The sequence below is a fragment of the Anopheles ziemanni genome, chromosome 2 (genome assembly GCF_943734765.1).
Source record: "Anopheles ziemanni chromosome 2, idAnoZiCoDA_A2_x.2, whole genome shotgun sequence".
Taxonomy (NCBI): domain Eukaryota; kingdom Metazoa; phylum Arthropoda; class Insecta; order Diptera; family Culicidae; genus Anopheles; species Anopheles ziemanni.
In genome coordinates this window covers 38,992,335-39,018,480 of record NC_080705.1, presented here as the reverse complement: position 1 = coordinate 39,018,480, position 26,146 = coordinate 38,992,335, and the positions used below count along the sequence as shown (strand labels likewise).

At 49.4% G+C, this 26,146-nt stretch overlaps 2 protein-coding genes across 2 annotated transcripts in view; one reads left to right on the top strand and one right to left on the bottom strand.

The window, feature by feature from the left end:
- Nucleotides 1-1,427: 1,427 nt before the first annotated feature.
- LOC131280993 (beta-alanine-activating enzyme) lies at nt 1,428-4,653 on the top strand. Its single transcript, XM_058310247.1, has 5 exons — nt 1,428-1,642; nt 1,719-2,294; nt 2,359-3,808; nt 3,878-4,162; nt 4,252-4,653. Exons 1-5 carry the CDS (start codon nt 1,428-1,430, stop codon nt 4,651-4,653), a joined length of 2,928 nt encoding a protein of 975 aa, XP_058166230.1.
- A 1,672-nt stretch (nt 4,654-6,325) lies between these two features.
- The window catches only part of LOC131282754 (uncharacterized), a 125,736-nt gene continuing 105,915 nt past the window's right edge, over nt 6,326-26,146 (bottom strand). Inside the window, exons 56-82 of the mRNA XM_058312292.1 lie at nt 25,476-26,126; nt 24,918-25,229; nt 24,509-24,841; nt 23,831-24,442; nt 23,097-23,747; nt 22,539-22,850; nt 22,130-22,462; nt 21,452-22,063; nt 20,718-21,368; nt 20,160-20,471; nt 19,751-20,083; nt 19,073-19,684; nt 18,339-18,989; nt 17,781-18,092; nt 17,373-17,705; nt 16,695-17,306; nt 16,300-16,623; nt 15,821-16,153; nt 14,612-15,754; nt 14,312-14,524; nt 13,025-13,420; nt 11,973-12,941; nt 9,576-11,843; nt 9,049-9,489; nt 7,946-8,461; nt 7,385-7,870; nt 6,326-6,912 (exon numbers count right to left, since the gene is read on the bottom strand). Of these exons, the coding sequence (XP_058168275.1) occupies nt 6,671-6,912; nt 7,385-7,870; nt 7,946-8,461; nt 9,049-9,489; nt 9,576-11,843; nt 11,973-12,941; nt 13,025-13,420; nt 14,312-14,524; nt 14,612-15,754; nt 15,821-16,153; nt 16,300-16,623; nt 16,695-17,306; nt 17,373-17,705; nt 17,781-18,092; nt 18,339-18,989; nt 19,073-19,684; nt 19,751-20,083; nt 20,160-20,471; nt 20,718-21,368; nt 21,452-22,063; nt 22,130-22,462; nt 22,539-22,850; nt 23,097-23,747; nt 23,831-24,442; nt 24,509-24,841; nt 24,918-25,229; nt 25,476-26,126 (14,963 nt within the window). The 3' untranslated portion in view covers nt 6,326-6,670. The remainder of the gene's footprint in view (nt 6,913-7,384; nt 7,871-7,945; nt 8,462-9,048; nt 9,490-9,575; nt 11,844-11,972; nt 12,942-13,024; nt 13,421-14,311; nt 14,525-14,611; nt 15,755-15,820; nt 16,154-16,299; nt 16,624-16,694; nt 17,307-17,372; nt 17,706-17,780; nt 18,093-18,338; nt 18,990-19,072; nt 19,685-19,750; nt 20,084-20,159; nt 20,472-20,717; nt 21,369-21,451; nt 22,064-22,129; nt 22,463-22,538; nt 22,851-23,096; nt 23,748-23,830; nt 24,443-24,508; nt 24,842-24,917; nt 25,230-25,475; nt 26,127-26,146) is intronic.

Here is a 26,146-nt window from a genome sequence, read left to right as displayed (position 1 = left end):
ATGCGTCTGAAAGAATTAAAATTTCCCGAATGAATAGAAGATTAAAACCAACCAGTTGAAGAAAAATATTAATAACATTTTGGGTTTCGGGAGACGGGAGAACACTGCGCTAGTAACAATTAAGACGATGGCGTGAGTATCAACGAGTAGCAGAAACATTAGATGTTGTTGGAAATTTGTTAAGTGAGCTAAAAATACTGCACATCTCAACACCTGCGTGCTGCCACACAACAATGTGAACCTATGAAAGCTTTTATAAACGGGTGTTTTACCTTTATGGGGCGTTTGGCAAACCCATGCTTAGCCTGGAGTCTTCGAACAGCTTCCGATCGTCGATCAATTGGATAAACTTTACAACTTCTCTGGATGGAAAAGACACCCCAAGTGGTACATCAATGGGGTAAAAAAGATCTATTAAAAGAATATACAAATCAAGTTCTACAAAAGGACAACGTATGAGAAGAGGATTATCACATATACATTAGATGCAAAAACCCTTACCCGTGCTTCTATTTCACAGCGAGGAGTAAAAAAATATGGTCGAATTGCCCGCGAATTTGCTACGGAAGTGAAACACAAATAACGTTCGCAGCACGCAAATATGGAACAATATTTTGACCAACTAGTTTACTGCACATTCCACATTTTTTCGTTTGAGCACATCGCCGACCATAAATTTGGTTTTGCTCTTGTCTATGCGTAGATTAAAAAGTATGCTTTAAACAGCTCGATGTTGTGTTGTTGAAATATTGCTTCCAGATACCGATCGTAAATTCATATCGATGAATATATTGGGAGAAGGTAGAGCAAAAGCTTTCCATAACGTTTCCACATTACTACCATAGTTTTTCGTTATTCTACTTATTTTCTTGAAATCAATCGTGAATATGGTAGACCTAACAGATATGCAACATCGTGTAGTGCCGAAAATGTTTCAATTCAGCGTACATAAATGTCGTGATTGGTTGTTCTGTTTGTTAATATTTTCAGTTGTATGCGTACGCGAAAGTAAGACAAAACCAAGTACCCCAAATATGGCATAAACAGAATTCGAAAGATCAATAAAAGGTATTTTCATCATGGAGATGTTTTGTTTCCTTTTTTTTTAATTCAACACGCCATAAGTCATGCACAAACTATTTTTTTTTATTTTAGTAAGATCATAATAAACTGCATTCACTGATCGCAACAGGTCCTTTCAATTGATCGCTTCTAAATAAAATATGCAGCAAAAAACATCCATTTAAATTTTCTACGTGAGGCATTCATTCCACATACAATTTAAAACTGGTCTAAGTTTAGGACAGTTTCATGTGCGTGAAGTAAGCCTAACAAACACGCAGCGTTAGAAGTGCGTGAAATTAGCCGTGTATATTTTTACCGACTACCGGTTTACGGTGTAAACAAATAGAAATATATTTTGCATCATGGAACTACTGGATAGGGCAATTTTTCTTAAGTTTCACAGTCGCATCGCTATCAAATACTACGATTCCCGTTGCAGTTTGATCGAAGTCAGCTACAGCCAGCTATGGAACGATATACAACGTATAGCATGTTCACTAAAAGCGCAGAATATCGAAGGACAGTTGATTGGCGTAAAGTTAACGCATTGCCCAGCGCTCATTGCTGTTCTAGGAGGGTAAATATTTTTATTTTAAAGCTTTAAATATTCCATTTTAAATTTGACCTTTAAAACTGTTTTTGATCATTTGCAGTATAATTATATCGGGAAACAGTTTCAATTGCATCGAAGTTCAAAAGGATGCGGCGTACTCGTCTTTAGCAAAGTACAGAGAATGTTCAGCTTTTCTTTTCCCCGACCGAGGATCGTTCGAAGAGTACAATGGGCTGGAATTAGTATTTGGAATGCGTGTTATGTCCATGCATGTTGCACTCATCGTCCGATCGTTAATGCCGGTGGGCAATAAGGAAATTGCCTTTGGAGTTCGTACGTCAGGTTCCACGGGGCCACCGAAAACAGTTCTTGTACCTAAAGCCTGCATAATGCCAAACGTTTTAGCTCTAAGCGAGCGGTTTCAGCTTAGTGAACGTGATGTACTTTTTGTCTGTTCTCCACCAACTTTCGATCCTTTCGTCATTGACATGCTGCTGGGGTTGCGTGCTGGGGCAACCCTTTTAATGGTGCACATCGAGGTTCGGCTTAGTCCACACCGTGTGGTGGCCCTGTTGTTTCCTGGTGTTACATTCATGCAGATCACCCCATCCTTATTCACGAGATGGAGTAATCGTGACATAACGGAAGTTATCCTAGCTTCGCACAGTACGCTGAGGTTTGTAGGAAGATAGTTGACCATCACATCGCGTCGAATAATTTTCAAATCCCATTTTCCGTAGAGTCCTAGTGTTTGGTGGAGAGAAATTTCCAATACTTCAAATACCACCAGACAGTCGAACGGAGGTATACAACATTTACGGTATAACCGAAATTTCCTGCTGGAGTCTGATACAAAAAGTGAGCTACGATCATCGATGGAGCGACGTTCCCCTGGGCATTCCTTTGGACAGCTCGATCGTTCTCGAGTTGCGTTGTGTGGAAGAAAATCAAAAACTGGCCATAAGAAACGACAATGGTTCGACTATTGGCCATCTTTTTATAGGCAGTGCGACCAGAAAATGTATAGTCACAGGAGATTCCAAAGCATGCACTGCATCAGTAAAAGTTTTGTTCCGTGCGACGGGCGACGTGGTGGAATTAACGAAAGATAGCGAGTACATTTATCGCGGTCGGTGTGAGAGAACTATAAAACGGTTTGGTTGCCGTGTCAGTTTGCAGGAGCTGGAGGAAGTATTGCTATCCCATGAATCGGTTGATCAATGTGCTGCGTGCGTTATTGGCGAGGACGTTCGGTTGATCTTGTTTTTCACTTGCTCCAAGGAAAACGAGTGCATAGAAACTGCCATATGGGATCACCTTAGACGAACAGTGCCGTCTAAAAAACTACCGGATGAACTTTATCGCGTCGAACACATCCCTTTATCATCGCATGGAAAGGTTAGCAACGACGGCCTACTGCAGCTGTATGACGAATTTAAACGACGACAAACCACTAACCACCAAGGGCGTCCTTCTGTGGAAGTCTTCCGCGCAGAATTGGTTGCAATTGGAATTCCGGATCGAAGTACGCCTGAACGTGATGATAGTAAAAGGCGAAAGTTGGGCTCGTTTATGGATCAAGGGGGAACTTCGATCGCTGCCGTACGATTGCACAGGACGATGGAAAAAGCACTCGAAGCAGCATTACCAGATCTATTAACGTACCTGTTAGACCCAACTGTGTCATTGGAAGAAGTGCTTAGATACTTGGAATTAAAGCATAAAAATATTTTAGAAAATCAGAAAAAAGGTTCTCCAACTGTCGAATTCAATGATCTGATTCACGACAACAACCTATCCATAGAGTGCCGCTTTGATATGGGCAAATGTATCGATGCCCGCCCGACGGTGACTTTCTGCCAAAGTTTGGGACACATTTTAAGCATTGGTAGTCATTCCGGTTTGTTGCTTACGATCGACGTTGAAACAAATGCTACCGTCTCCCGTCTTTCACTGCCGGATCGCATTGAGTGTTCGGTAAGCTTTTTCACACTCGACGATGGGCAAGTTCATGGTGTTGTGGGATGTTACGATGGGAATCTGTATTGTTTCCATCCGCTTAATGGAACCATTCTCTGGAAGTACGATGCAGGTGGGATGATCAAATGTTGTCCTCTAGTAGTGCCGGGAACGAATACAATCATTTTCGGAAGCTACGGATCGTCGCATAACTTGCACTGCCTCCTTGGGGTAAGTGATTTCTATTCGTTGTTAATAGTAAGAAATGCCTACTCTATGTACTCACTTTTTCTTCGCCAGTCAGATACCGGAGCTGTAAGATGGAAGCTAAGGATTGGTTCAAAGCCAGTATTTGCAAAACCGATTCCATGCAATATCGATGGCGTGGGTTGCGTGTTGATTGTTACCTTGGATGGCACGATTGCTTCGGTACGTGTAGCCCTAGGCACCGTCATGTGGAGCAGCACGTTTTCACGCAGCGTACCAATATTCAGCACACCAGCTTACTTTGCCGATTTTGGAAAGGTCATAGCATGCCGAGTAGATGGTGCTTTATCCGTTATTGACATCGCTACAGGAGAAGAGGTTAGATTTCACAAGGCTTATTTAGCCTATTTTAGTATACTTTGAAGTATACTTCACCAATTTTTTTTATATCGATCGATCGATTCCAGACCTCATCCACCAGACTACCTGGGAATGTTTTTGCATCGTTGAAAATTTTGAACCAAACCACCGCCAAGATCAGCTTACTCGTGGGATGTTACGATCGATGTGTCCACTGCGTCGAGTATCTACCCGGGGAGTGTGATGCCCTGATACTAAGCTGGAAAGTGGAGTTGCAATCGCAGATCTACGCAACGCCTCTCGTCGTCGGTCAATACCTACTGGTGTGCACCACTTCCGGCTACATCAATGTACTCGATCTGGTCACGGAGTGTAAGGAAGGCGAGGATAGTCTGAAAATTGTATCTACCCTTAAAACGAACGGGGAGTTGTTTGCGAGTCCAGTTGCGCACGGAAGCGCCGTGTTTGTTGGGTGTAGGGATAACTTTTTGTACAAAATTCGACTGTAATTCTAAAAACAATCTTATTGGTTATTCATTTAAAATAAAAATAAAAACAACTCACTTTGATTAGTATTACATTTTATTATCGCGTTTTTTGTTCTTTTTCCTATTAGTTTAGTTTCGTTTCGTTTTAACTATTCATATTTCGTAGGAGTAGGTGCGCTGAACGTGTTTTCAGTACGGTTGCATATCGAGAGAAACAAAACATCCATACAAGTAGGAAGGGTGGACAGGCATGAAATGACGAAGGACGTGTTGTGCACGTTGGTTTTGGTGGCAGTCTTCTGAAAGAACCTGAATATAATTACACATCTACTACTAGGCTGGTACGAAGGTAATGTAAAGCGTAGCACCTCTTGCTGATATACTTTAATTTTTTCTTTAACATTGTTACAAACGGAAATTACGCGACAAACTACATTATTTGCTACGCAATTTGAACACTTATGCACATCCAAAGAAGAAGAGGAGTGACGTTTTAAAAACGGTAGGCAGTTTGTGGTTTCAGTTGAGATAATCCCCAAGCAATGGCTGGTAGAATTCTCATCCCAACCGTAGCGGAAAACTTCTGATGATCGGCGCAAATGGCGAGGGGAAGGTCGCTGCTCCTTTTCCATCACCATCATTGCTTCGAAACCATTCTAGTAGAATTTCCGTTACGAATGGACCCGACGTCTAGTTGGCCACCATGAACCAAGCACATGTATCTGGCAGTAAAAAAGGCACGATTGCAACCACCTTTACATTACCTCGTGCAGCTTTAGTCTATCCCTTTGCATTAAGACTTACGATTGCATGTTACACTTGCGTGGCGTAAAACAAGAAAAAAAAAAAAAAACTATAATACAACATTACATTTGATGCCTTTTTTTAGAGTGCGGAAAAAAGGAAACGAAAAGAAAAAAAACAATCGTACTACTTTAATTAATTCCTCCTAACGCTCGGTCTTCAAATCCTCCGCCGATCGTCGTTCATTCGTTCAGTATATATCAAAAGCATACTTTAAAATATCAATAAATTACAGTTAAAACGCGAGCGCGATCGGCTGTGAAAACGACACACGCTCGGAACGCATTGGAACACACACTTTGGGGTGCACGCCTAAGAAAGCTGCACGGGTTTCATTCACGCGCAAGAAACCTTCGCACACGCACATTTACACACATAAGCCACTCTGGCCGGTTGCAACGCGATCCGGGGTCCAGATTGAGATTCCTTGCCCCTTACGCTCCGGATCGAGGGCCATCGTTTCGATATAGGATTGCTTTCTTCCTTCAAATCTCTCTTACTATTTTGTCTCGTTGTTGCCGTTTTAACCATCATATTAACATTAATAAATATAGAGGACTAGGAACGACCGACGGAGGAGATGTTACGGTGAGCAGGAATGCGTTCGACCAGTTCGCCTCCTTCCTCCAAAAAGTGAACCATTGCCACCGATCGATTCTAGAAGCTTGGATTGGATCGTTCGCATTCCTCGATTTGTTGCCACATAACGCTAGTAAGATATTTTTCAACGAAGCTAAGCTAACTGTACCTAAAAAGGACACTGGTTCTGGGTTTTAAAAATCAATTGCGATTTTTACGGTTTTTCGATCACGTTTCCTCAATCGTGATCATTGCTGGGCTCTGTTTGTCTTTTGTTACTTTTTTGTTTCTTCCAACTTGCAACGAAAGAAAGTCTCGATCGCTCTTTGAGCGATTGGAGTTTATCTGTATCTTCTTCCTAACGAATAAATTTCCGTTAGTTTTTTCTTGGGCTTCGGTTGGATTTTAACATTATTTACAATTTTTCACTTCGTGCGTCCCGACCACCACTAGCCGGCGAAGGCTGTTGTATGGTTATTTTGTTCGTTTAATGAGTTAGTAACCTCCTTCCTAACATCATGAGTTAGTCACTTTCGTTTCGTTACTATCATCGTTTCGGTTAGTTTCGTTTTTACTCTTCGTCTCTCAATCGTTTGCTCGATGCATTTTTTTTATATCTCTCTGTTTCGATACTACTTATGTTTAACGATTACTTCTATCCCATGAAATCATGATGCGACGGTTCCGAGGGTTCGTGGTGTGCGAACAGCGGATTGGGGAACTCGGGTGGATGTGGCAGCGGTCCGGTGATGGTCGGCCGTCGTCGGTATGCCATCAACCAGCAGGAAACTGCAACCGCTACGGCGACCAGTGCCAGCAGCGCGGTGATCACCAGGGCCAGTATCAGTCCGATCATCGAGACGCAAATGTCTTCCACACGCTGGGCCGCCGGAGTGACTGAAATTGTAGGAAGAAAGCGGGGTGGGTTAGAGTTTATAATTTATCGCAGGGGCTTTTACGGGCGACGTTTATTTCCATTATAGCTATTTATATAATGAGACAATCTTTTTGTGGATGAATTTAGTTTCAAATAGTTTAATTGACAAACATCTCCTGTTATTTTCGTCTTTTAAAATCTTTTTGTTCTAACTCTTCAGCAGAGCAATAAGTAGCATGAAACGGGAATATTTGTGTAAAGTCGAGGCATAACCTTGATTCATCTTCATGTGAAGTAGTTCAAGATGAAAGAATGAAATATGTTTTTTTTTTAATTTGTGTATTTGGTTCAGAATGAACTCTGATCCGCCATGTGAAAAGTATTTCAAAACTGAATACTGATGTTTTCTAACATCGAATGAAATAGAATGCGATGAACGAAATAAACCGTTTTAATAATTCCATCCAATTGTGCTAACACTAGCAAACTTACTGTTGTTCGAGTCGAATGATCGTTCTTCGCGTTTCTCCAGCGTGAGAATAGGATTCGACTGGATGGTGATCTCCTCGCGCAACGTTCCTTCCATTCCCAGCGAGTCGTCGTCGGTGGCGAGCGCCGTGTTTTCGGCGGCACGTTTCGTGCGGTTGTACACCACCTCGATCGTGCGATCCATATCGATACCGAGGGCCTCACGGCGTCGTCGTCGTTTGCCGTAAGCGTTTGCCCCGTGACAGTTGACCGGTTGGCACTTGCCGAAGCACACCCTGATGTTACACTGGAAGCGAATGTTGTCGCTCGACGGGAACTTGAACGCGTTGAAGCTCGCCAGCAGGCTGTTCGTTTCCGCGTTATACTCCCAGTCGCCGAAGATCGATGGGTCCGTCGCGCAACCGTCCTCGTCCGTGACGATGTACTCGTTTTCGACGCTTTCCTCCATCGTCTTCGCCACGCAGCTTCGAGCGAAGCCACCGTAGATTGCTGTTAGAATGTTGAAGGAGACAAATTAATAACACGTTCGTTAAGCTGAAAGGTGGTCAGTGTTTCGATACTTACTTGCTGGTTGTACTTCTACCTGTAGCCGCAGATTGTCACCGATTTCGGCGGAGTTGATCTCCTTCCCGTCGAAGGCCACGATGCGCATGGCACACGTCGGCGGTGGACCAGTGTTTGCGATCGTACCGGCCGTTGTCAGCATCTGCACGTTAAAGCCGAGCGTGACGTTCTTCTCGCCCGTTTCATATACGCACTTGATGTGGTACGCTTGTGCCTTGTACGTCACCAGCTTCGGATGCTTCTGTATGACAAGCACGAAGCTCGCATTTCCATTGACATGGATAAGGCCGCAGCTGCCGAAGTGCACCTTGAAAATTTCCGTGCGTGGCGTCGATGAGCCGTCACCGGCCAGGTTTACCACCCGGCGACACTCTTCGTCCTTGCTGTGGCCCTTCACGTACAGGACTCCGTTGAAGTTCGACTCGGCTAAACCAATTACGACCTGGATGCCATCGGCCTGGCATGTTACGACCATCTCCGGTTGCGGGAAGTCCGTGCGGAAGTTAGTCGTTTGATCTGCAAATGAAAAGGAAGGGATTAGAAATAGATTTTTATATCTTAGAGTGTACAAACATGGAGAAACATTATCTAGAACTGGTGTCGGCAAAGTCCGTCAAATGCGACCCGGAAACTGATTTTATCCGGCCCGTAAGAAAATTTTAGTGCTTCATACAAAAAACTTGAGATGGGGTTTTATGGGATTTGTTTACGATGTCAGGTTTGTTTTCTTCCCAAAAATGAAGATTAAATTTGTTGGACGAGCTGTTTGTTTTATATATCGAAAAAACATCAACAAGTATAAAAATTTGAAAATATTTAAGAAAATTTAACGTTAAAATTAAAAAAAATATCTTTTACCACTTTTTATGTAATTTTACTATTTAGAAAGCCAATACTCCATTCAAAAGGGTACTATTTTGAGAACATTAAAGCATGGTTTAGCAGCATTTCTCTAGCTATGAAATAAATATTTCACAAACAGCACATTTTACTGTGCTGAAAGATAGCATAATATCTATGGACGCATACATCATAATAATTTTAAAACCGGTAGTAAAGATTATGCAAAATAATCCATGAGAAACAAGGGTAAAGACACTTACTGCATTGCACATCCGGATTGCCCGTGTAGCCTGTAATGCACTGGCATACGGCCCGATGGTTCGTGGCATTGCAAAGCGCGTTCGTTCCGCATATCTTCCGGTCGCACGGATCGTCGCACGTCTTGGAGTCGAGGTTACAGTAGCGCCAGTCGGCACAGTCCTCGTCGCGCTCACACTCGGGCCGCTCGATGCGGATACATTCGCCTCGGCTGGTCAACCGATAGCCGTGCTCGATCGGGCAGATACAGCGGCCACGCTCGTCAAGGATGAGACCACGCTCCAGTGCACACTCGCACCGTCCCGTTGCCTCGTCTATCTTGAGACCGTCCTCTTCACGGCACGGTTGGCAATCGTCGTACTCGGACAGCCCGTATCCTGGTGGGCAGACGCATTCTCCGTTGCTATTCCTGACAAAGCCTCGTTCCGTTGGACACAATGCCACTGAAAAAAGCAAATAATTAGTTAGTTAGTATGCAACATATTTCAAGCCATTTCCACATCAACCGTCGGTCGCATTCAGTACTTACTCTTATCACACTGTATCGCTGCATTGCCCTGGTATCCTGGTAGGCACTCGCAAATCATTGTGCGTACCGGAAGCGTGTCAAGCACCTTACAGTTCGAGTTCACGCCGCACGGTTCGGTCACGTTGCACGGATTGACACAGTCGCCCTGTATGCAGGCTGTTTGCGACGGACATTCGCCATCCGTCATACAGCGGTCATCGCGCAGCATGCAACCCTGGAGAGGATCGTTCTCGAACGGTGGCGGACAGGCACATTCCGGTCGATGCTGGTACACCTGGCACTGTTCGTTTTGCGCACAGACTGCTTGTGTTTCGCATGGATTCTCGCACTGACCGTTAATGCATGCCTTGTCCAGCGGGCAGTCGGTATCTCGGCGGCATCCGATCAGCTTGCAGGTTACCCGCGGGTTACCCTCGTAGCCCGGAAGGCACTCGCACACGGCCCGATGGTTGACACCGATACACTCGGCCTGCGGTCCACACGTTTCCATCGAGCAGGCGGGCACGCACTGCCGGTTGAAGCAGGTGGCCTGGCTCGAGCAATCGCTGTCCGAGCGGCACTCGATCTTGATACATTGCGTTTCCGGATCGCCGTCGTAGCCCTGGGTACACGAGCAGACCGGCTTGTGGTCCTTCACGCGACACTCCGCGTTCGGTCCGCAGTTGCACGGATTGCGGCAGATGCTGTTGATGCAGGCCGTGTCGCTCGAACAGTCCGAGTCCGATATGCAACCGGCCTTAACCACCGGTTTGCACGTTCCACTTCCACTGCTGACGTATCCATCTGGGCACGTGCACAGCATGGTGCGTACTGGCGAGGATGGTACTACCTCACAGTGGGCCGGCTGAGTGCATGGTGTAAGCGCATTGCACGGCTCGACGCACCGGTTATCGATACAGGCCAGATGTGACGGGCAGTCCGTATCGGCGCGGCACTCCGGAACAGGCTCCGGCCGACAATCGACGTACGGGTTGCCCACCAGACCCACTGGACAGCGGCAAACGACGAGATGATTCTGCGCACGACATTCCGCTCGCGGCGAGCACGAGTTCTCGTAGATGCACGGGTTAATACACTGCGAGTTGCGGCACTGCTTGTCGTCCGGACAGTCATTATTGCTGCGGCACTCGACCACATTGCACTGCACCAGCGGGTTGCCTCGGTAGCCACTTGGGCACCGGCATTCTGCACGGTTCGCCCGGGCGTAGCACTCCGCTCCGATTCCGCAAGGATCGTTGTCCAGGCATGGATTGACGCAATTGCCGTTGACGCACGCCTTGGTCGACTCGCACTCCGAATCCACCCGGCAGCCGATAGCTCGGCAGGCCACATTGGGATTTCCCTCGTAGCCGTCCTCGCACGAACACACCGCCCGATGGTTCTTGATCGTACAGGTCGCGTGTGTTCCGCAGCTGCACGGATCCCGACACTGCCGGTTAATGCAGGCTTCCTGCTCAGGGCACTCGGAATCGCTGGTGCACACGCCGATCGGTGTTTGCTGGATGACTCGTTGACATTCGCCACGGCTGTCCGGAACGTGCAGTGGAGGACACTCGCACACCATCGTCCGCACAGGCACGCTATCCTGCACGGTACAGAGCGCCGACGCAGCGCACGGCTTAAGTTCATCGCACGGGTTCAGGCATCGGCTGCCGATGCACGCCAATCGGCTCGGACAGTCTCCATCGACGCGACACTCGTCCCGCTCGACGGCCCGAGGTCGACAGAAGGAGAACGGATTACCTTCCGGCAGATGCTCGGGGCACTTGCACTGCGCCTGGTGGTTCATCGCAAAGCACTGGGCGTTCTGGGCACACGGCGAGTTGGCGCACGGGTCCACGCACTGCTCCCGCTGGCAGGCCATCGTCTTGGCACACTCACCATCGTAGTGGCATTCGACGCGCCGGCATCGCTCGAACGGATTGCCCTCCAGACCCGGCAGACAACGGCACGCCGCCCGATGACGGTCACCGTAGCATTCGGCGTTGATCGCGCACGGATCCTGCAGCAGACACGGATTGACGCATTCGCCGGTCGTGCACTGCTTGTCGTTTGTGCAGTCCGAGTCGCTTTCACACTCCAGCTTGAAGCAGCCGGACTGCGCATTGCCGGAATAGCCCGGTCGGCAGCTGCAGACCGGATAGTGATCCTTTACGAAGCAGTCCGCGTTCTGACCGCAGTTGCACGGATTGGCGCATATTTCGTTCACGCACGTTTCGCTTTGTGTACAGTCCGAGTTCGAACGACACCTTGGCAAGTCTCCAGCGGCTAAAGGTGGTTAGAAAAACATTTTCATTAGAACTTCAACTTAAAAAATTGGGAAAATATTTGTAAAAACGGTGTACAACTTTGTTGTTCATTTATCTTAAGATGTTATGCAAAAAGGTGAATACTTACGTGGCACACAATTTCCGTTCGCATCCATCGTAAATCCGTTCGGGCAGTTGCACATCGCCTTATGGTTGTCCACGCGGCAAAGCGCTCCCCGTCCGCAGGCATCTCCAGCGCACGGATTGACGCAACGGTCGTTGAAGCACGAACGATCCACGGCACAGTCATCGTCCACAGTACACTCCTTCGGTGTCGTCACCCTCGGTTCCGGCAAACACTCCACGTGTGGACTTCCGACGTAACCCGGCGCACAGCTACACTGCGCCCGATGCCCGATGGACGTACATTGCGCGTTTATACCGCACGGATCAATCTTGCAGGCCGTAATGCACTGGCCGCGCTGACATCGGTCCGTATCGGCGCAGTCGTTGTCCGCGAGGCATTCTTCGATCACGATCGGTTTGCAGCTACCGGAGCGATCCATCAGCATGTCCGTCTGGCAGGCGCAAATGATCGTCCGCAGCGGAAGCGTATCGATCACACTGCACGTCTGCTGACTCGTACATGGCGTCAGTTCTGTGCACGGGTTGACACAGCGGTTACGGATACAGGCCTGCTGTGAGCGGCACTCGCTGTCCATTCGGCACTCGGGTTCGGGTTCATCACGCGCGCACTCAACGTACGGATTACCGCGCATTCCCGGGCCGCACTCACAGCTCGCCTGGTGGTTCCGCGCGACACAGGTGGCCGTACGGGCGCACGTTTCATCGTCGCACACGGGGCGGCAGACGCGGTTTAACCGATCGCACGCTTCGTGCTCCGCGCAGTCCTCGTTGTACTGGCACATACCGGTGACGCACGATACGAATGGATTACCCTGCGTGCCGGGCGGGCAGATGCATACAGCCCGGTGGCTTTGGGCGACACAGTTGGCACCCCTGCCGCACTGCGTGGCACCGTACGTGCACGGACTGATGCATTTCTCGTTGAAACACGCCTTATCGAAGGGACACTCCGCATCGACCTTACATTCCGCTAAAAAGCCAACGAACGAAGTGTATTATTAATACTCGCAGCAATTGCCAGACAAACTCGTTGCTGTGCAAACAGATACTTACGCTTGTAGCATTGCGTTTTCGGATCTCCACCCCAACCGATCGGGCACGTGCAGTGCGGCCGGTGGTAGATGGCGCGACACTCGGCATTGCCACCGCACGGATTGCTACCGGCGCACGGATCCTGGCAACGTTCGTTGATGCACGCCATGCTCGACGAACAATCCGCATCGACAACGCACTCAGGCGACACGACTGGCGGCTTGTAGCAGTTCTGGAACGGATCACCCACCGTGCCGATCGGGCAGGAGCAGATCGCTTTGTGGCTTTGTGCCAAACATTCTGCGGTCGGTGCGCACGGGTTGAAGTTACTGCATACGTCGACGCACACGCGCGCCCGGCATGACTCGGTGGGCGCACACTCGACGTCGCTGTAGCATCCCGGTTCGTCTTTGGAAACTAGTGCAGCAAAAAAATTTAAACAGGGTAACGTTAGTTTAAAGAAAATATAAAAAGTATACGAATGCTTTTTCCGAAGAAGAAACGATACAACACTACGAAGCATTTACTAAGGAAAGATCAAGCATGGGTTGTTTTAGGCGGAGAATGTTAAAAATATAAAACAAATAGAGCATTATAATCTACAAGGACACCTTCATGGCCTACAATACAGCGTTTTACAGTTCACCTAGCAACCGGTGCAGTGTATGTAGAACATCAAGAATGATAGCCTACTGCAAAGTATTTGATGTAGAATAGCAAAACCCACAAGTGGCAACACAAACCGGTAAGTAGAATATCCATCACTTTCTAGGATCTACCAGAATGAAAGTTGTCTCATGGATGTTCGAAGTAGAGACGACCAGTTGAAAGGTACAGGATAAGGTAGGCTATGATCGCTTTTTCGCATCAGAAAACGAGCGCGAATCACAACAATCCTCGCAAAAGTATGTTTTCGACCGGAAAGCGATTTTCCCCTACTTTTACCTGCACCCCTCAACTGGTCGTGCCTACTACAAACATCCACGCGACAACTTTCATTCTGGTAGATCCTAGAAAGTGATGGATATTCTACTTACCGGTTTGTGTTGCCACTTGTGGGTTTTGCTATTCTACATCAAATACTCTGCAGTAGGCTATCATTCTTGATGTTCTACATACACTGCTCCGGTTGCTAGATGAGCTGTAAAACGCTGTAAGTGAGGAAATGAAAATATGGTATTCTTCTGGAATAGAGAACAAAAATTAGAAAAACATCTAAGCGCAAGTACACCACCAAAGCAGCTACGAGGAACGGTAAGCGGTAATAGAAGGGAACTCGCGTTTTCCGCATAGAGAGTTGAAACTCACCAGGCAAGCACTGCCTTTCGGCGTCACCTGCGTATCCTTCATCACAAACACAGTACATCGTGCGCAATGGTAGCGTATCCTGTACCGTACAGGTGGCGTGCTCGGCACATGGTTTCGTTTCCGTGCACGGGTTCTTGCAAATGCCGCTGAAGCAGGCCAGCTTACTCGGGCAGTCCGCATCCATCGTACACTGTGCGGGATCCCGTACCGGAACTGTAAGGCAATGTTGAAAAGGAGTTGAGTTAGTTAATCAGTTTCATTACAACGCAAGTAGATGAGCTGAGCCAAACTCTAACTTACTCTTTTCGCACGAAAATTGTGGATCACCGGTGTAGCCCGGTGGACAGCGGCAGCTCGCCTGATGGTTGTCCACACGGCACTGCGCGTTCGGTGCACAGTTGCACGGATCTCGGCACTGCTCGTTCTGGCACGACTGGTGGTACGGGCATTCGTCGTTGCTCGTACACTCCGGCCGAGTGCATCCGACCAGTGGATTTCCTCTGTACCCATCGATGCAGTGGCAGCGGGCGTTATGGTTGTAGTCCGACTTGCACACGGCGTTGCGGCCGCACTGTGTATGGCGGCACGGGTCGATACAGTTCCGGTTGACGCACGCCTCCGTTGCCGGGCAGTCACTGTCGCTGCGGCATCCAATTTCGTAGCAGGCCAGTTGCGCGTTGCCCGTATAGCCTTCGCGGCAAGCGCAAATCGCACGATGGAACTGGACGCGACACTCGGCGTTCTGCGTGCACAAGCCTGTACCGACGATGCAAGGGTTCTGGCACTGGCCGTTGATGCACGCCTTGTCGTTTGTGCACTGACCGTCGCTGGTACACTCTGGCTGTGGCTGTGGCGGCTCGTCCCGTTGCACCATACACTGCACGAACGGTGAACCAACGTGCCGGGCCGGACAGGAACATACCGGCGCATGGTTGATCACATTGCAGAGCGCATTCAGGCCGCACGCACCAACGCACGGATCCTGGCACTTCTGATTGTAGCATGCCCGGTTGGTCGAGCAGTCCGAGTTGATGATACACTCCGGGTACTGACATTCGGCGCGGTCGCCCACTACGCGGCAAATTCCGTTCGAACGACACGGTGACGGGCTGCATGGATCCTTCGGCGGTGCCTGCTGGCATTCCACGAACGGATCCCCAATCATGTTGCTCGGGCACGAGCACACCGGGCTGTTGTTGATCGCGTGGCAGACGGCACGATAGCCGCACACACCCGGGCACGGATCGACGCATTTTTTGTTCACACAGGTTCGGTCGCGCGGGCAGTCGCTGTTGATCACGCACTCCGGATAGCAGCCGCGTCCGAATGGGCTTCCCTTGAACTCGGGCAAGCACTCGCATACCGCATTTCCATTGAACACGCGGCAAACAGTGTTCTGGCCGCAAGGAGACGGATAGCAAGGATCTGACGGTGGCGGAGGAACTGCAAGTATAGAAACACAAGAATATAAGCAACTTTTCAATCGGCACGGTTCAGTGTAAGACTTACCTTCCTCGCGAAGGCACTGCTCGAACGCATTACCCTTCATGCCGTCTGGGCACGAGCAGACCGGTGTGTGGTTGACCACGGCACATTCCGCCTGCCTTCCGCACACACCAGGACACGGGTCTTTGCAGCGGTTGTTAATGCAGGCCAAAGACTTCTGACAGTCTCCATTGCTGACACATTCTGGGCGACACGATTCGTACGGATTACCGAAATAGTTTTCGATGCACTCGCACAATGGCGCACCATTGTTGGCTGGGCGACACCGGGCATTGGTACCGCACGGCGACGGGTAGCACGAGTCCTTCGGTCCAGCTTGCGGCGGTGGTTTGGTAACTGTAAACGAAGGTAAACGATGTTAAATAGTGGCTTATATTGTCGATAGATATTTCTAAAAATCATTCAATGAAGTAGTCAAATAAAATTATATATTATACGCGCAATACACAAACACAAACTATGCAATAGGTCTAAACACTCACTTCGCAGGGTACAAGCTCGGAACGGATCTCCTTCGTAACCGTCCGGACAGAAGCAGTTGGCAACGTGCAACGAAACGTGACAGTTGGCATCGATACCACAGGCGTTAAGGCACGGATCGACACACTTCTGTCTCGAGCACGCAAGCACCCTCGAGCAATCGGAATGACTGGTACACTCTGGACGGCAGTTTGGCGGCGCTCCCAACATGTCCGGCTGACAACTGCACGATGGAACGCCATTGGAGTCGATACAAAGAGCGTTCGGACCGCATGGATTTGGTTGGCAAGGATCGGCAGGAATATTTAGAGGTGGAGATTTCTCAACTACAACGTAAAGCGTGGAACGGTTAGATACAACGGTCCAAGGTAGGAGCAAGCGAAAATAGCAACATTACCAATTTCATAGCATCTTGTGAACGGATCACCGGTCATCCGAGGTGGACAGCTGCATATCGGGTTATGGTTGACCACTGTACAGCGTGCCGAGAAACCGCAGCTTCCAGGGCACGGGTCCGCACATTTGAAGTTAACGCAGGCCTGGTTTAGCGGACACTCAGAATTTCCGGTACATTCTGGTCGGCACATTGGCGGATTTCCAATGTATCCCGACAAACACGAACACACGGCCTGTCCGTTGATTTCGCGACATTGGCTATTCGGTCCGCACGGCGATGGACTGCACGGATTCGTCACGACTGGCGTTTGCTGGGGACGACACTGCACAAATGCGTTTCCGGCCATCCCATCAGGGCATCGGCACATCGGAATGTGATTGATCACCTCGCATAACGCATCTTGTCCACATGTACCCGGGCAAGGATCGACACATTTGCTACGAATACAGGCCCTATCCCGAGCGCAGTCTGAGTTCAAGACGCACTCTGGCCTGCAGCCTCGGTATGGATCGCCTTGATATTCTGGCAAACATGTGCAAATACCGTCCTGGCACTGAGCATTCGCTCCACATGGCGATGGATTGCAGGGATCATCGTTGACCGGTTCAGGTGCTGTTGGATGAAGGGACCAAGTTATCAAGAGATCTGGGACACAACCGATCGTGGGGGGATTCTTACGTGGTGGAGGCATAGGTCGACAACTGGTGAAGGGATCTCCAGTATATCCTTCTTCGCAAGAGCATATAGGAGTGTGGTTGATCACGTTGCATCTTGCGTTGATACCACACGATCCAGGACAAGGGTCTCGACACTTCTCGTTCATGCAAGCCTGGTTACTTGGACACTCCGCGTTGATCGAACACTCAGGTCGACAATTTGGCGGAGCTCCAATATAATTGGCCAAACATGAGCAAGAGGGACTTCCATTGATATCTCGACATTGAGAATTTGGACCACACGGAGAAGGGAAGCATGGATTCCTGGGAGCGATAGGCATATCTTGAACCGGAGCTATAGTGGAAAAGAAAAGAGACACAGCGGAGTTGAAGATCGGCACGAAGGATTGAGTCAAGCGGATAGGCTTACGTGGTATGGGGTAACATCTTGTGAACGGATCGCCAGTGAATCCTGATTGACACGAGCAGATGGGACTGTGGTTGTTGACGTTGCATCTTGCATTGGTGCCACACGTTCCTGGACACGGGTCAACACACTTCTGGTTGACACATGCCTTGTCCAAGGCGCATTCCGAGCTCACTACACACTCCGGACGACATCCTGGAGGCGAGCCTACATAGGTTGGCAGACACGAACAAACGGCCTGTCCGTTCACCTCTCGGCATTGGCTGTTCGGACCACAGGGACTCGGTTGGCAAGGATTAACATACTCTTGCACCGCTGTAGACAAGGGAAAAGACAGAGTGTGTTTCAGAATGTGGGGGGTAACATAACAGGTAGCAAAAAGCAAGGGCACTGGGAAGGGATTTGCGAAGTCGTACTCGTCATAGCGTCATTGTTTGTTTGGGGAGTTTCGTCAAAGAGTCTTAGTGAAGGCAAGTCACGGGCAGATATTCTAAGTAACTAAGCTCAGTCGAATGAAGCAAGAACTAAGCACGCATCAGGCATAAGAGTTGAGATTCTTACGTTCTCTCTGTTGAATGTCACAATATCGGAATGGATCTCCTTCATATCCAGGGAAACAGGTACACGAGGGCAAGTGATTGACGACTTGACAGTCAGCGTTCTGACCGCAGGTGCCAGGACAAGGATCCTGACACTTGTTTCTCACACATGCCCTGTTTGACGGACAATCCGAATTGAGCACACACTCTGGACGGCATCCTTCGTAAGGGTTTCCAAAGTGATCCTCAATACATGTACATGCTCCAGCACCGTTTTGTTCCCTGCACTGAGCGTTGGCGCCACATGGGTTGGGTATGCAAGGTGTCGTCTGATCTTTGGGCGTATCTTGTTGGAATGGTACGCACTGCGTGAACGGATCTCCTGTGTATCCAACAGCGCAAATACACATGGGTGTATGACTAACAACCCTGCATTCGGCATTGGCTCCACAGGCCCCAGGACACGGATCTTGACACTTTTGGCGTATGCAAGCCAAGTTATTAGAACAATCGGAATTGCTGATACATTCCGGTCGGCAATTAGGCGGAGCACCTATCATACCCTCCACGCATGTACAAGATGGCGAATCGCCTACTGCACGGCATTGGGCGTTCGGCCCACAAGGAGACGGTTGGCATGGATTGGTAGGAGTCATTTGTACAGGCGGCTCGACTGAAAGTGATCAAGAACGTTGTAAAGAGACGATCGTGAGTAACAAAACTCAGGAACAAAAAACAAGAAGGGAAGAAACATACTCATTTGCTGACAACGAACGAAGGGGTCACCCGTGAACCTTTCTGGGCAGCTGCATATCGGGTTGTGATTGACAACTGAACATCTAGCTCCCACTCCGCATGTTCCAGGGCAAGGATCCCTACATTTTTGGTTTGAACAAGCCTGGTTCTGAGGGCATTCAGCACTCACAACACACTCTGGTCGACAAGTCGGAGGACTTCCTAAGAATCCAGGCACGCAAGAGCACACGGCCTGTCCGTTGATTTCGCGACATTGGCTATTCGGTCCGCACGGCGATGGACTGCACGGATTCGTCACGACTGGCGTTTGCTGTGGACGACACTGCACAAATGCGTTTCCGGCCATCCCATCAGGGCATCGGCACATCGGAATGTGATTGATCACCTCGCATAACGCATCTTGTCCACATGTACCCGGGCAAGGATCGACACATTTGCTACGAATACAGGCCCTATCCCGAGCGCAGTCTGAGTTCAAGACGCACTCTGGCCTGCAGCCTCGGTATGGATCGCCTTGATATTCTGGCAAACATGTGCAAATACCGTCCTGACACTGAGCATTCGCTCCACATGGCGATGGATTGCAGGGATCATCGTTGACCGGTTCAGGTGCTGTTGGATGAAGGGACCAAGTTATCAAGAGATCTGGGACACAACCGATCGTGGGGGGATTCTTACGTGGTGGAGGCATAGGTCGACAACTGGTGAAGGGATCTCCAGTATATCCTTCTTCGCAAGAGCATATAGGAGTGTGGTTGATCACGTTGCATCTTGCGTTGATACCACACGATCCAGGACAAGGGTCTCGACACTTCTCGTTCATGCAAGCCTGGTTACTTGGACACTCCGCGTTGATCGAACACTCAGGTCGACAATTTGGCGGAGCTCCAATATAATTGGCCAAACATGAGCAAGAGGGACTACCATTGATATCTCGACATTGAGAATTTGGACCACACGGAGAAGGGAAGCATGGATTCCTGGGAGCGATAGGCATATCTTGAACCGGAGCTATAGTGGAAAAGAGTAGAGACACAGCGGAATTGAAGACCGGCACGAAGGATTGAGTCAAGCGGAAAGGCCTTACGTGGTATGGGGTAACATCTTGTGAACGGATCGCCAGTGAATCCTGATTGACATGAGCAGATGGGACTGTGGTTGTTGACGTTGCATCTTGCATTGGTGCCACACGTTCCTGGACACGGGTCAACACACTTCTGGTTGACACATGCCTTGTCCAAGGCGCATTCCGAGCTCACTACACACTCCGGACGACATCCTGGAGGCGAGCCTACATAGGTTGGCAGACACGAACAAACGGCCTGTCCATTCACCTCTCGGCATTGGCTGTTCGGACCACAGGGACTCGGTTGGCAAGGATTAACGTACTCTTGCACCGCTGTAGACAAGGGGAAAGACAGGGTGTGTTTCAGAATGTGGGGGGTAACATAACAGGTAGCGAAAAGCAAGGGCACTGGGAAGGGATTTGCGAAGTCGTACTCGTCATAGCGTCATTGTTTGTTTGGGGAGTTTCGTCAAAGAGTCTTAGTGAAGGCAAGTCACGGGCAGATATTCTAAGTAACTAAGCTCAGTCGAATGAAGCAAGAACTAAGCACGCATCAGGCATAAGAGTTAAGATTCTTACGTTCTCTCTGTTGAATGTCACAATATCGGAATGGATCTCCTTCATATCCAGGGAAACAGGTACACGAGGGCAAGTGATTGACGACTTGACAGTCAGCGTTCTGACCGCAGGTGCCAGGACAAGGATCCTGACACTTGTTTCTCACACATGCCCTGTTTGACGGACAATCCGAATTGAGCACACACTCTGGACGGCATCCTTCGTAAGGGTTTCCAAAGTGATCCTCAATACATGTACATGCTCCAGCACCGTTTTGTTCCCTGCACTGAGCGTTGGCGCCACATGGGTTGGGTATGCAAGGTGTCGTCTGATCTTTGGGCGTATCTTGTTGGAATGGTACGCACTGCGTGAACGGATCTCCTGTGTATCCAACAGCGCAAATACACATGGGTGTATGACTAACAACCCTGCATTCGGCATTGGCTCCACAGGCCCCAGGACACGGATCTTGACACTTTTGGCGTATGCAAGCCAAGTTATTAGAACAATCGGAATTGCTGATACATTCCGGTCGGCAATTAGGCGGAGCACCTATCATACCCTCCACGCATGTACAAGATGGCGAATCGCCTACTGCACGGCATTGGGCGTTCGGCCCACAAGGAGACGGTTGGCATGGATTGGTAGGAGTCATTTGTACAGGCGGCTCGACTGAAAGTGATCAAGAACGTTGTAAAGAGACGATCGTGAGTAACAAAACTCAGGAACAAAAAACAAGAAGGGAAGAAACATACTCATTTGCTGACAACGAACGAAGGGGTCACCCGTGAACCTTTCTGGGCAGCTGCATATCGGGTTGTGATTGACAACTGAACATCTAGCTCCCACTCCGCATGTTCCAGGGCAAGGATCCCTACATTTTTGGTTTGAACAAGCCTGGTTCTGAGGGCATTCAGCACTCACAACACACTCTGGTCGGCAAGTCGGAGGACTTCCTAAGAATCCAGGCACGCAAGAGCACACGGCCTGTCCGTTGATTTCGCGACATTGGCTATTCGGTCCGCACGGCGATGGACTGCACGGATTCGTCACGACTGGCGTTTGCTGTGGACGACACTGCACTAATGCGTTTCCGGCCATCCCATCAGGGCATCGGCACATCGGAATGTGATTGATCACCTCGCATAACGCATCTTGTCCACATGTACCCGGGCAAGGATCGACACATTTGCTACGAATACAGGCCCTATCCCGAGCGCAGTCTGAGTTCAAGACGCACTCTGGCCTGCAGCCTCGGTATGGATCGCCTTGATATTCTGGCAAACATGTGCAAATACCGTCCTGACACTGAGCATTCGCTCCACATGGCGATGGATTGCAGGGATCATCGTTGACCGGTTCAGGTGCTGTTGGATGAAGGGACCAAGTTATCAAGAGATCTGGGACACAACCGATCGTGGGGGGATTCTTACGTGGTGGAGGCATAGGTCGACAACTGGTGAAGGGATCTCCAGTATATCCTTCTTCGCAAGAGCATATAGGAGTGTGGTTGATCACGTTGCATCTTGCGTTGATACCACACGATCCAGGACAAGGGTCTCGACACTTCTCGTTCATGCAAGCCTGGTTACTTGGACACTCCGCGTTGATCGAACACTCAGGTCGACAATTTGGCGGAGCTCCAATATAATTGGCCAAACATGAGCAAGAGGGACTTCCATTGATATCTCGACATTGAGAATTTGGACCACACGGAGAAGGGAAGCATGGATTCCTGGGAGCGATAGGCATATCTTGAACCGGAGCTATAGTGGAAAAGAGTAGAGACACAGCGGAGTTGAAGATCGGCACGAAGGATTGAGTCAAGCGGAAAGGCCTTACGTGGTATGGGGTAACATCTTGTGAACGGATCGCCAGTGAATCCTGATTGACACGAGCAGATGGGACTGTGGTTGTTGACGTTGCATCTTGCATTGGTGCCACACGTTCCTGGACACGGGTCAACACACTTCTGGTTGACACATGCCTTGTCCAAGGCGCATTCCGAGCTCACTACACACTCCGGACGACATCCTGGAGGCGAGCCTACATAGGTTGGCAGACACGAACAAACGGCCTGTCCATTCACCTCTCGACATTGGCTGTTCGGACCACAGGGACTCGGTTGGCAAGGATTAACATACTCTTGCACCGCTGTAGACAAGGGGAAAGACAGGGTGTGTTTCAGAATGTGGGGGGTAACATAACAGGTGGCGAAAAGCAAGAGCACTGGGAAGGGATTTGCGAAGTCGTACTCGTCATAGCGTCATTGTTTGTTTGGGGAGTTTCGTCAAAGAGTCTTAGTGAAGGCAAGTCACGGGCAAATATTCTAAGTAACTAAGCTCAGTCGAATGAAGCAAGAACTAAGCACGCATCAGGCATAAGAGTTGAGATTCTTACGTTCTCTCTGTTGAATGTCACAATATCGGAATGGATCTCCTTCATATCCAGGGAAACAGGTACACGAGGGCAAGTGATTGACGACTTGACAGTCAGCGTTCTGACCGCAGGTGCCAGGACAAGGATCCTGACACTTGTTTCTCACACATGCCCTGTTTGACGGACAATCCGAATTGAGCACACACTCTGGACGGCATCCTTCGTAAGGGTTTCCAAAGTGATCCTCAATACATGTACATGCTCCAGCACCGTTTTGTTCCCTGCACTGAGCGTTGGCGCCACATGGGTTGGGTATGCAAGGTGTCGTCTGATCTTTGGGCGTATCTTGTTGGAATGGTACGCACTGCGTGAACGGATCTCCTGTGTATCCAACAGCGCAAATACACATGGGTGTATGACTAACAACCCTGCATTCGGCATTGGCTCCACAGGCCCCAGGACACGGATCTTGACACTTTTGGCGTATGCAAGCCAAGTTATTAGAACAATCGGAATTGCTGATACATTCCGGTCGGCAATTAGGCGGAGCACCTATCATACCCTCCACGCATGTACAAGATGGCGAATCGCCTACTGCACGGCATTGGGCGTTCGGCCCACAAGGAGACGGTTGGCATGGATTGGTAGGAGTCATTTGTACAGGCGGCTCGACTGAAAGTGATCAAGAACGTTGTAAAGAGACGATCGTGAGTAACAAAACTCAGGAACAAAAACCAAGAAGGGATGAAACATACTCATTTGCTGACAACGAACGAAGGGGTCACCCGTGAACCTTTCTGGGCAGCTGCATATCGGGTTGTGATTGACAACTGAACATCTAGCTCCCACTCCGCATGTTCCAGGGCAAGGATCCCTACATTTTTGGTTTGAACAAGCCTGGTTCTGAGGGCATTCAGCACTCACAACACACTCTGGTCGACAAGTCGGAGGACTTCCTAAGAATCCAGGCACGCAAGAGCACACGGCCTGTCCGTTGATTTCGCGACATTGGCTATTCGGTCCGCACGGCGATGGACTGCACGGATTCGTCACGACTGGCGTTTGCTGTGGACGACACTGCACAAATGCGTTTCCGGCCATCCCATCAGGGCATCGGCACATCGGAATGTGATTGATCACCTCGCATAACGCATCTTGTCCACATGTACCCGGGCAAGGATCGACACATTTGCTACGAATACAGGCCCTATCCCGAGCGCAGTCTGAGTTCAAGACGCACTCTGGCCTGCAGCCTCGGTATGGATCGCCTTGATATTCTGGCAAACATGTGCAAATACCGTCCTGACACTGAGCATTCGCTCCACATGGCGATGGATTGCAGGGATCATCGTTGACCGGTTCAGGTGCTGTTGGATGAAGGGACCAAGTTATCAAGAGATCTGGGACACAACCGATCGTGGGGGGATTCTTACGTGGTGGAGGCATAGGTCGACAACTGGTGAAGGGATCTCCAGTATATCCTTCTTCGCAAGAGCATATAGGAGTGTGGTTGATCACGTTGCATCTTGCGTTGATACCACACGATCCAGGACAAGGGTCTCGACACTTCTCGTTCATGCAAGCCTGGTTACTTGGACACTCCGCGTTGATCGAACACTCAGGTCGACAATTTGGCGGAGCTCCAATATAATTGGCCAAACATGAGCAAGAGGGACTTCCATTGATATCTCGACATTGAGAATTTGGACCACACGGAGAAGGGAAGCATGGATTCCTGGGAGCGATAGGCATATCTTGAACCGGAGCTATAGTGGAAAAGAGTAGAGACACAGCGGAGTTGAAGATCGGCACGAAGGATTGAGTCAAGCGGAAAGGCCTTACGTGGTATGGGGTAACATCTTGTGAACGGATCGCCAGTGAATCCTGATTGACACGAGCAGATGGGACTGTGGTTGTTGACGTTGCATCTTGCATTGGTGCCACACGTTCCTGGACACGGGTCAACACACTTCTGGTTGACACATGCCTTGTCCAAGGCGCATTCCGAGCTCACTACACACTCCGGACGACATCCTGGAGGCGAGCCTACATAGGTTGGCAGACACGAACAAACGGCCTGTCCATTCACCTCTCGGCATTGGCTGTTCGGACCACAGGGACTCGGTTGGCAAGGATTAACATACTCTTGCACCGCTGTAGACAAGGGGAAAGACAGGGTGTGTTTCAGAATGTGGGGGGTAACATAACACGTGGCGAAAAGCAAGGGCACTGGGAAGGGATTTGCGAAGTCGTACTCTTCATAGCGTCATTGTTTGTTTGGGGAGTTTCGTCAAAGAGTCTTAGTGAAGGCAAGTCACGGGCAGATATTCTAAGTAACTAAGCTCAGTCGAATGAAGCAAGAACTAAGCACGCATCAGGCATAAGAGTTGAGATTCTTACGTTCTCTCTGTTGAATGTCACAATATCGGAATGGATCTCCTTCATATCCAGGGAAACAGGTACACGAGGGCAAGTGATTGACGACTTGACAGTCAGCGTTCTGACCGCAGGTGCCAGGACAAGGATCCTGACACTTGTTTCTCACACATGCCCTGTTTGACGGACAATCCGAATTGAGCACACACTCTGGACGGCATCCTTCGTAAGGGTTTCCAAAGTGATCCTCAACGCATGTACATGCTCCAGCACCGTTTTGTTCCCTGCACTGAGCGTTGGCGCCACATGGGTTGGGTATGCAAGGTGTCGTCTGATCTTTGGGCGTATCTTGTTGGAATGGTACGCACTGCGTGAACGGATCTCCTGTGTATCCAACAGCGCAAATACACATGGGTGTATGACTAACAACCCTGCATTCGGCATTGGCTCCACAGGCCCCAGGACACGGATCTTGACACTTTTGGCGTATGCAAGCCAAGTTATTAGAACAATCGGAATTGCTGATACATTCCGGTCGGCAATTAGGCGGAGCACCTATCATACCCTCCACGCATGTACAAGATGGCGAATCGCCTACTGCACGGCATTGGGCGTTCGGCCCACAAGGAGACGGTTGGCATGGATTGGTAGGAGTCATTTGTACAGGCGGCTCGACTGAAAGTGATCAAGAACGT

What these genes read in the sequence shown, in the direction of transcription:
- LOC131280993 (XM_058310247.1), top strand. Translation starts at nt 1,428, where the DNA reads ATGGAACTACTGGATAGGGCAATTTTTCTTAAGTTTCACAGTCGCATC. An exon ending in CTCATTGCTGTTCTAGGAGG is followed by an intron (nt 1,643 to 1,718) that starts GTAAATATTTTT and finishes GATCATTTGCAG; the next exon opens with TATAATTATATCGGGAAACA. An exon ending in ACTTGCACTGCCTCCTTGGG is followed by an intron (nt 3,809 to 3,877) that starts GTAAGTGATTTC and finishes TTTCTTCGCCAG; the next exon opens with TCAGATACCGGAGCTGTAAG.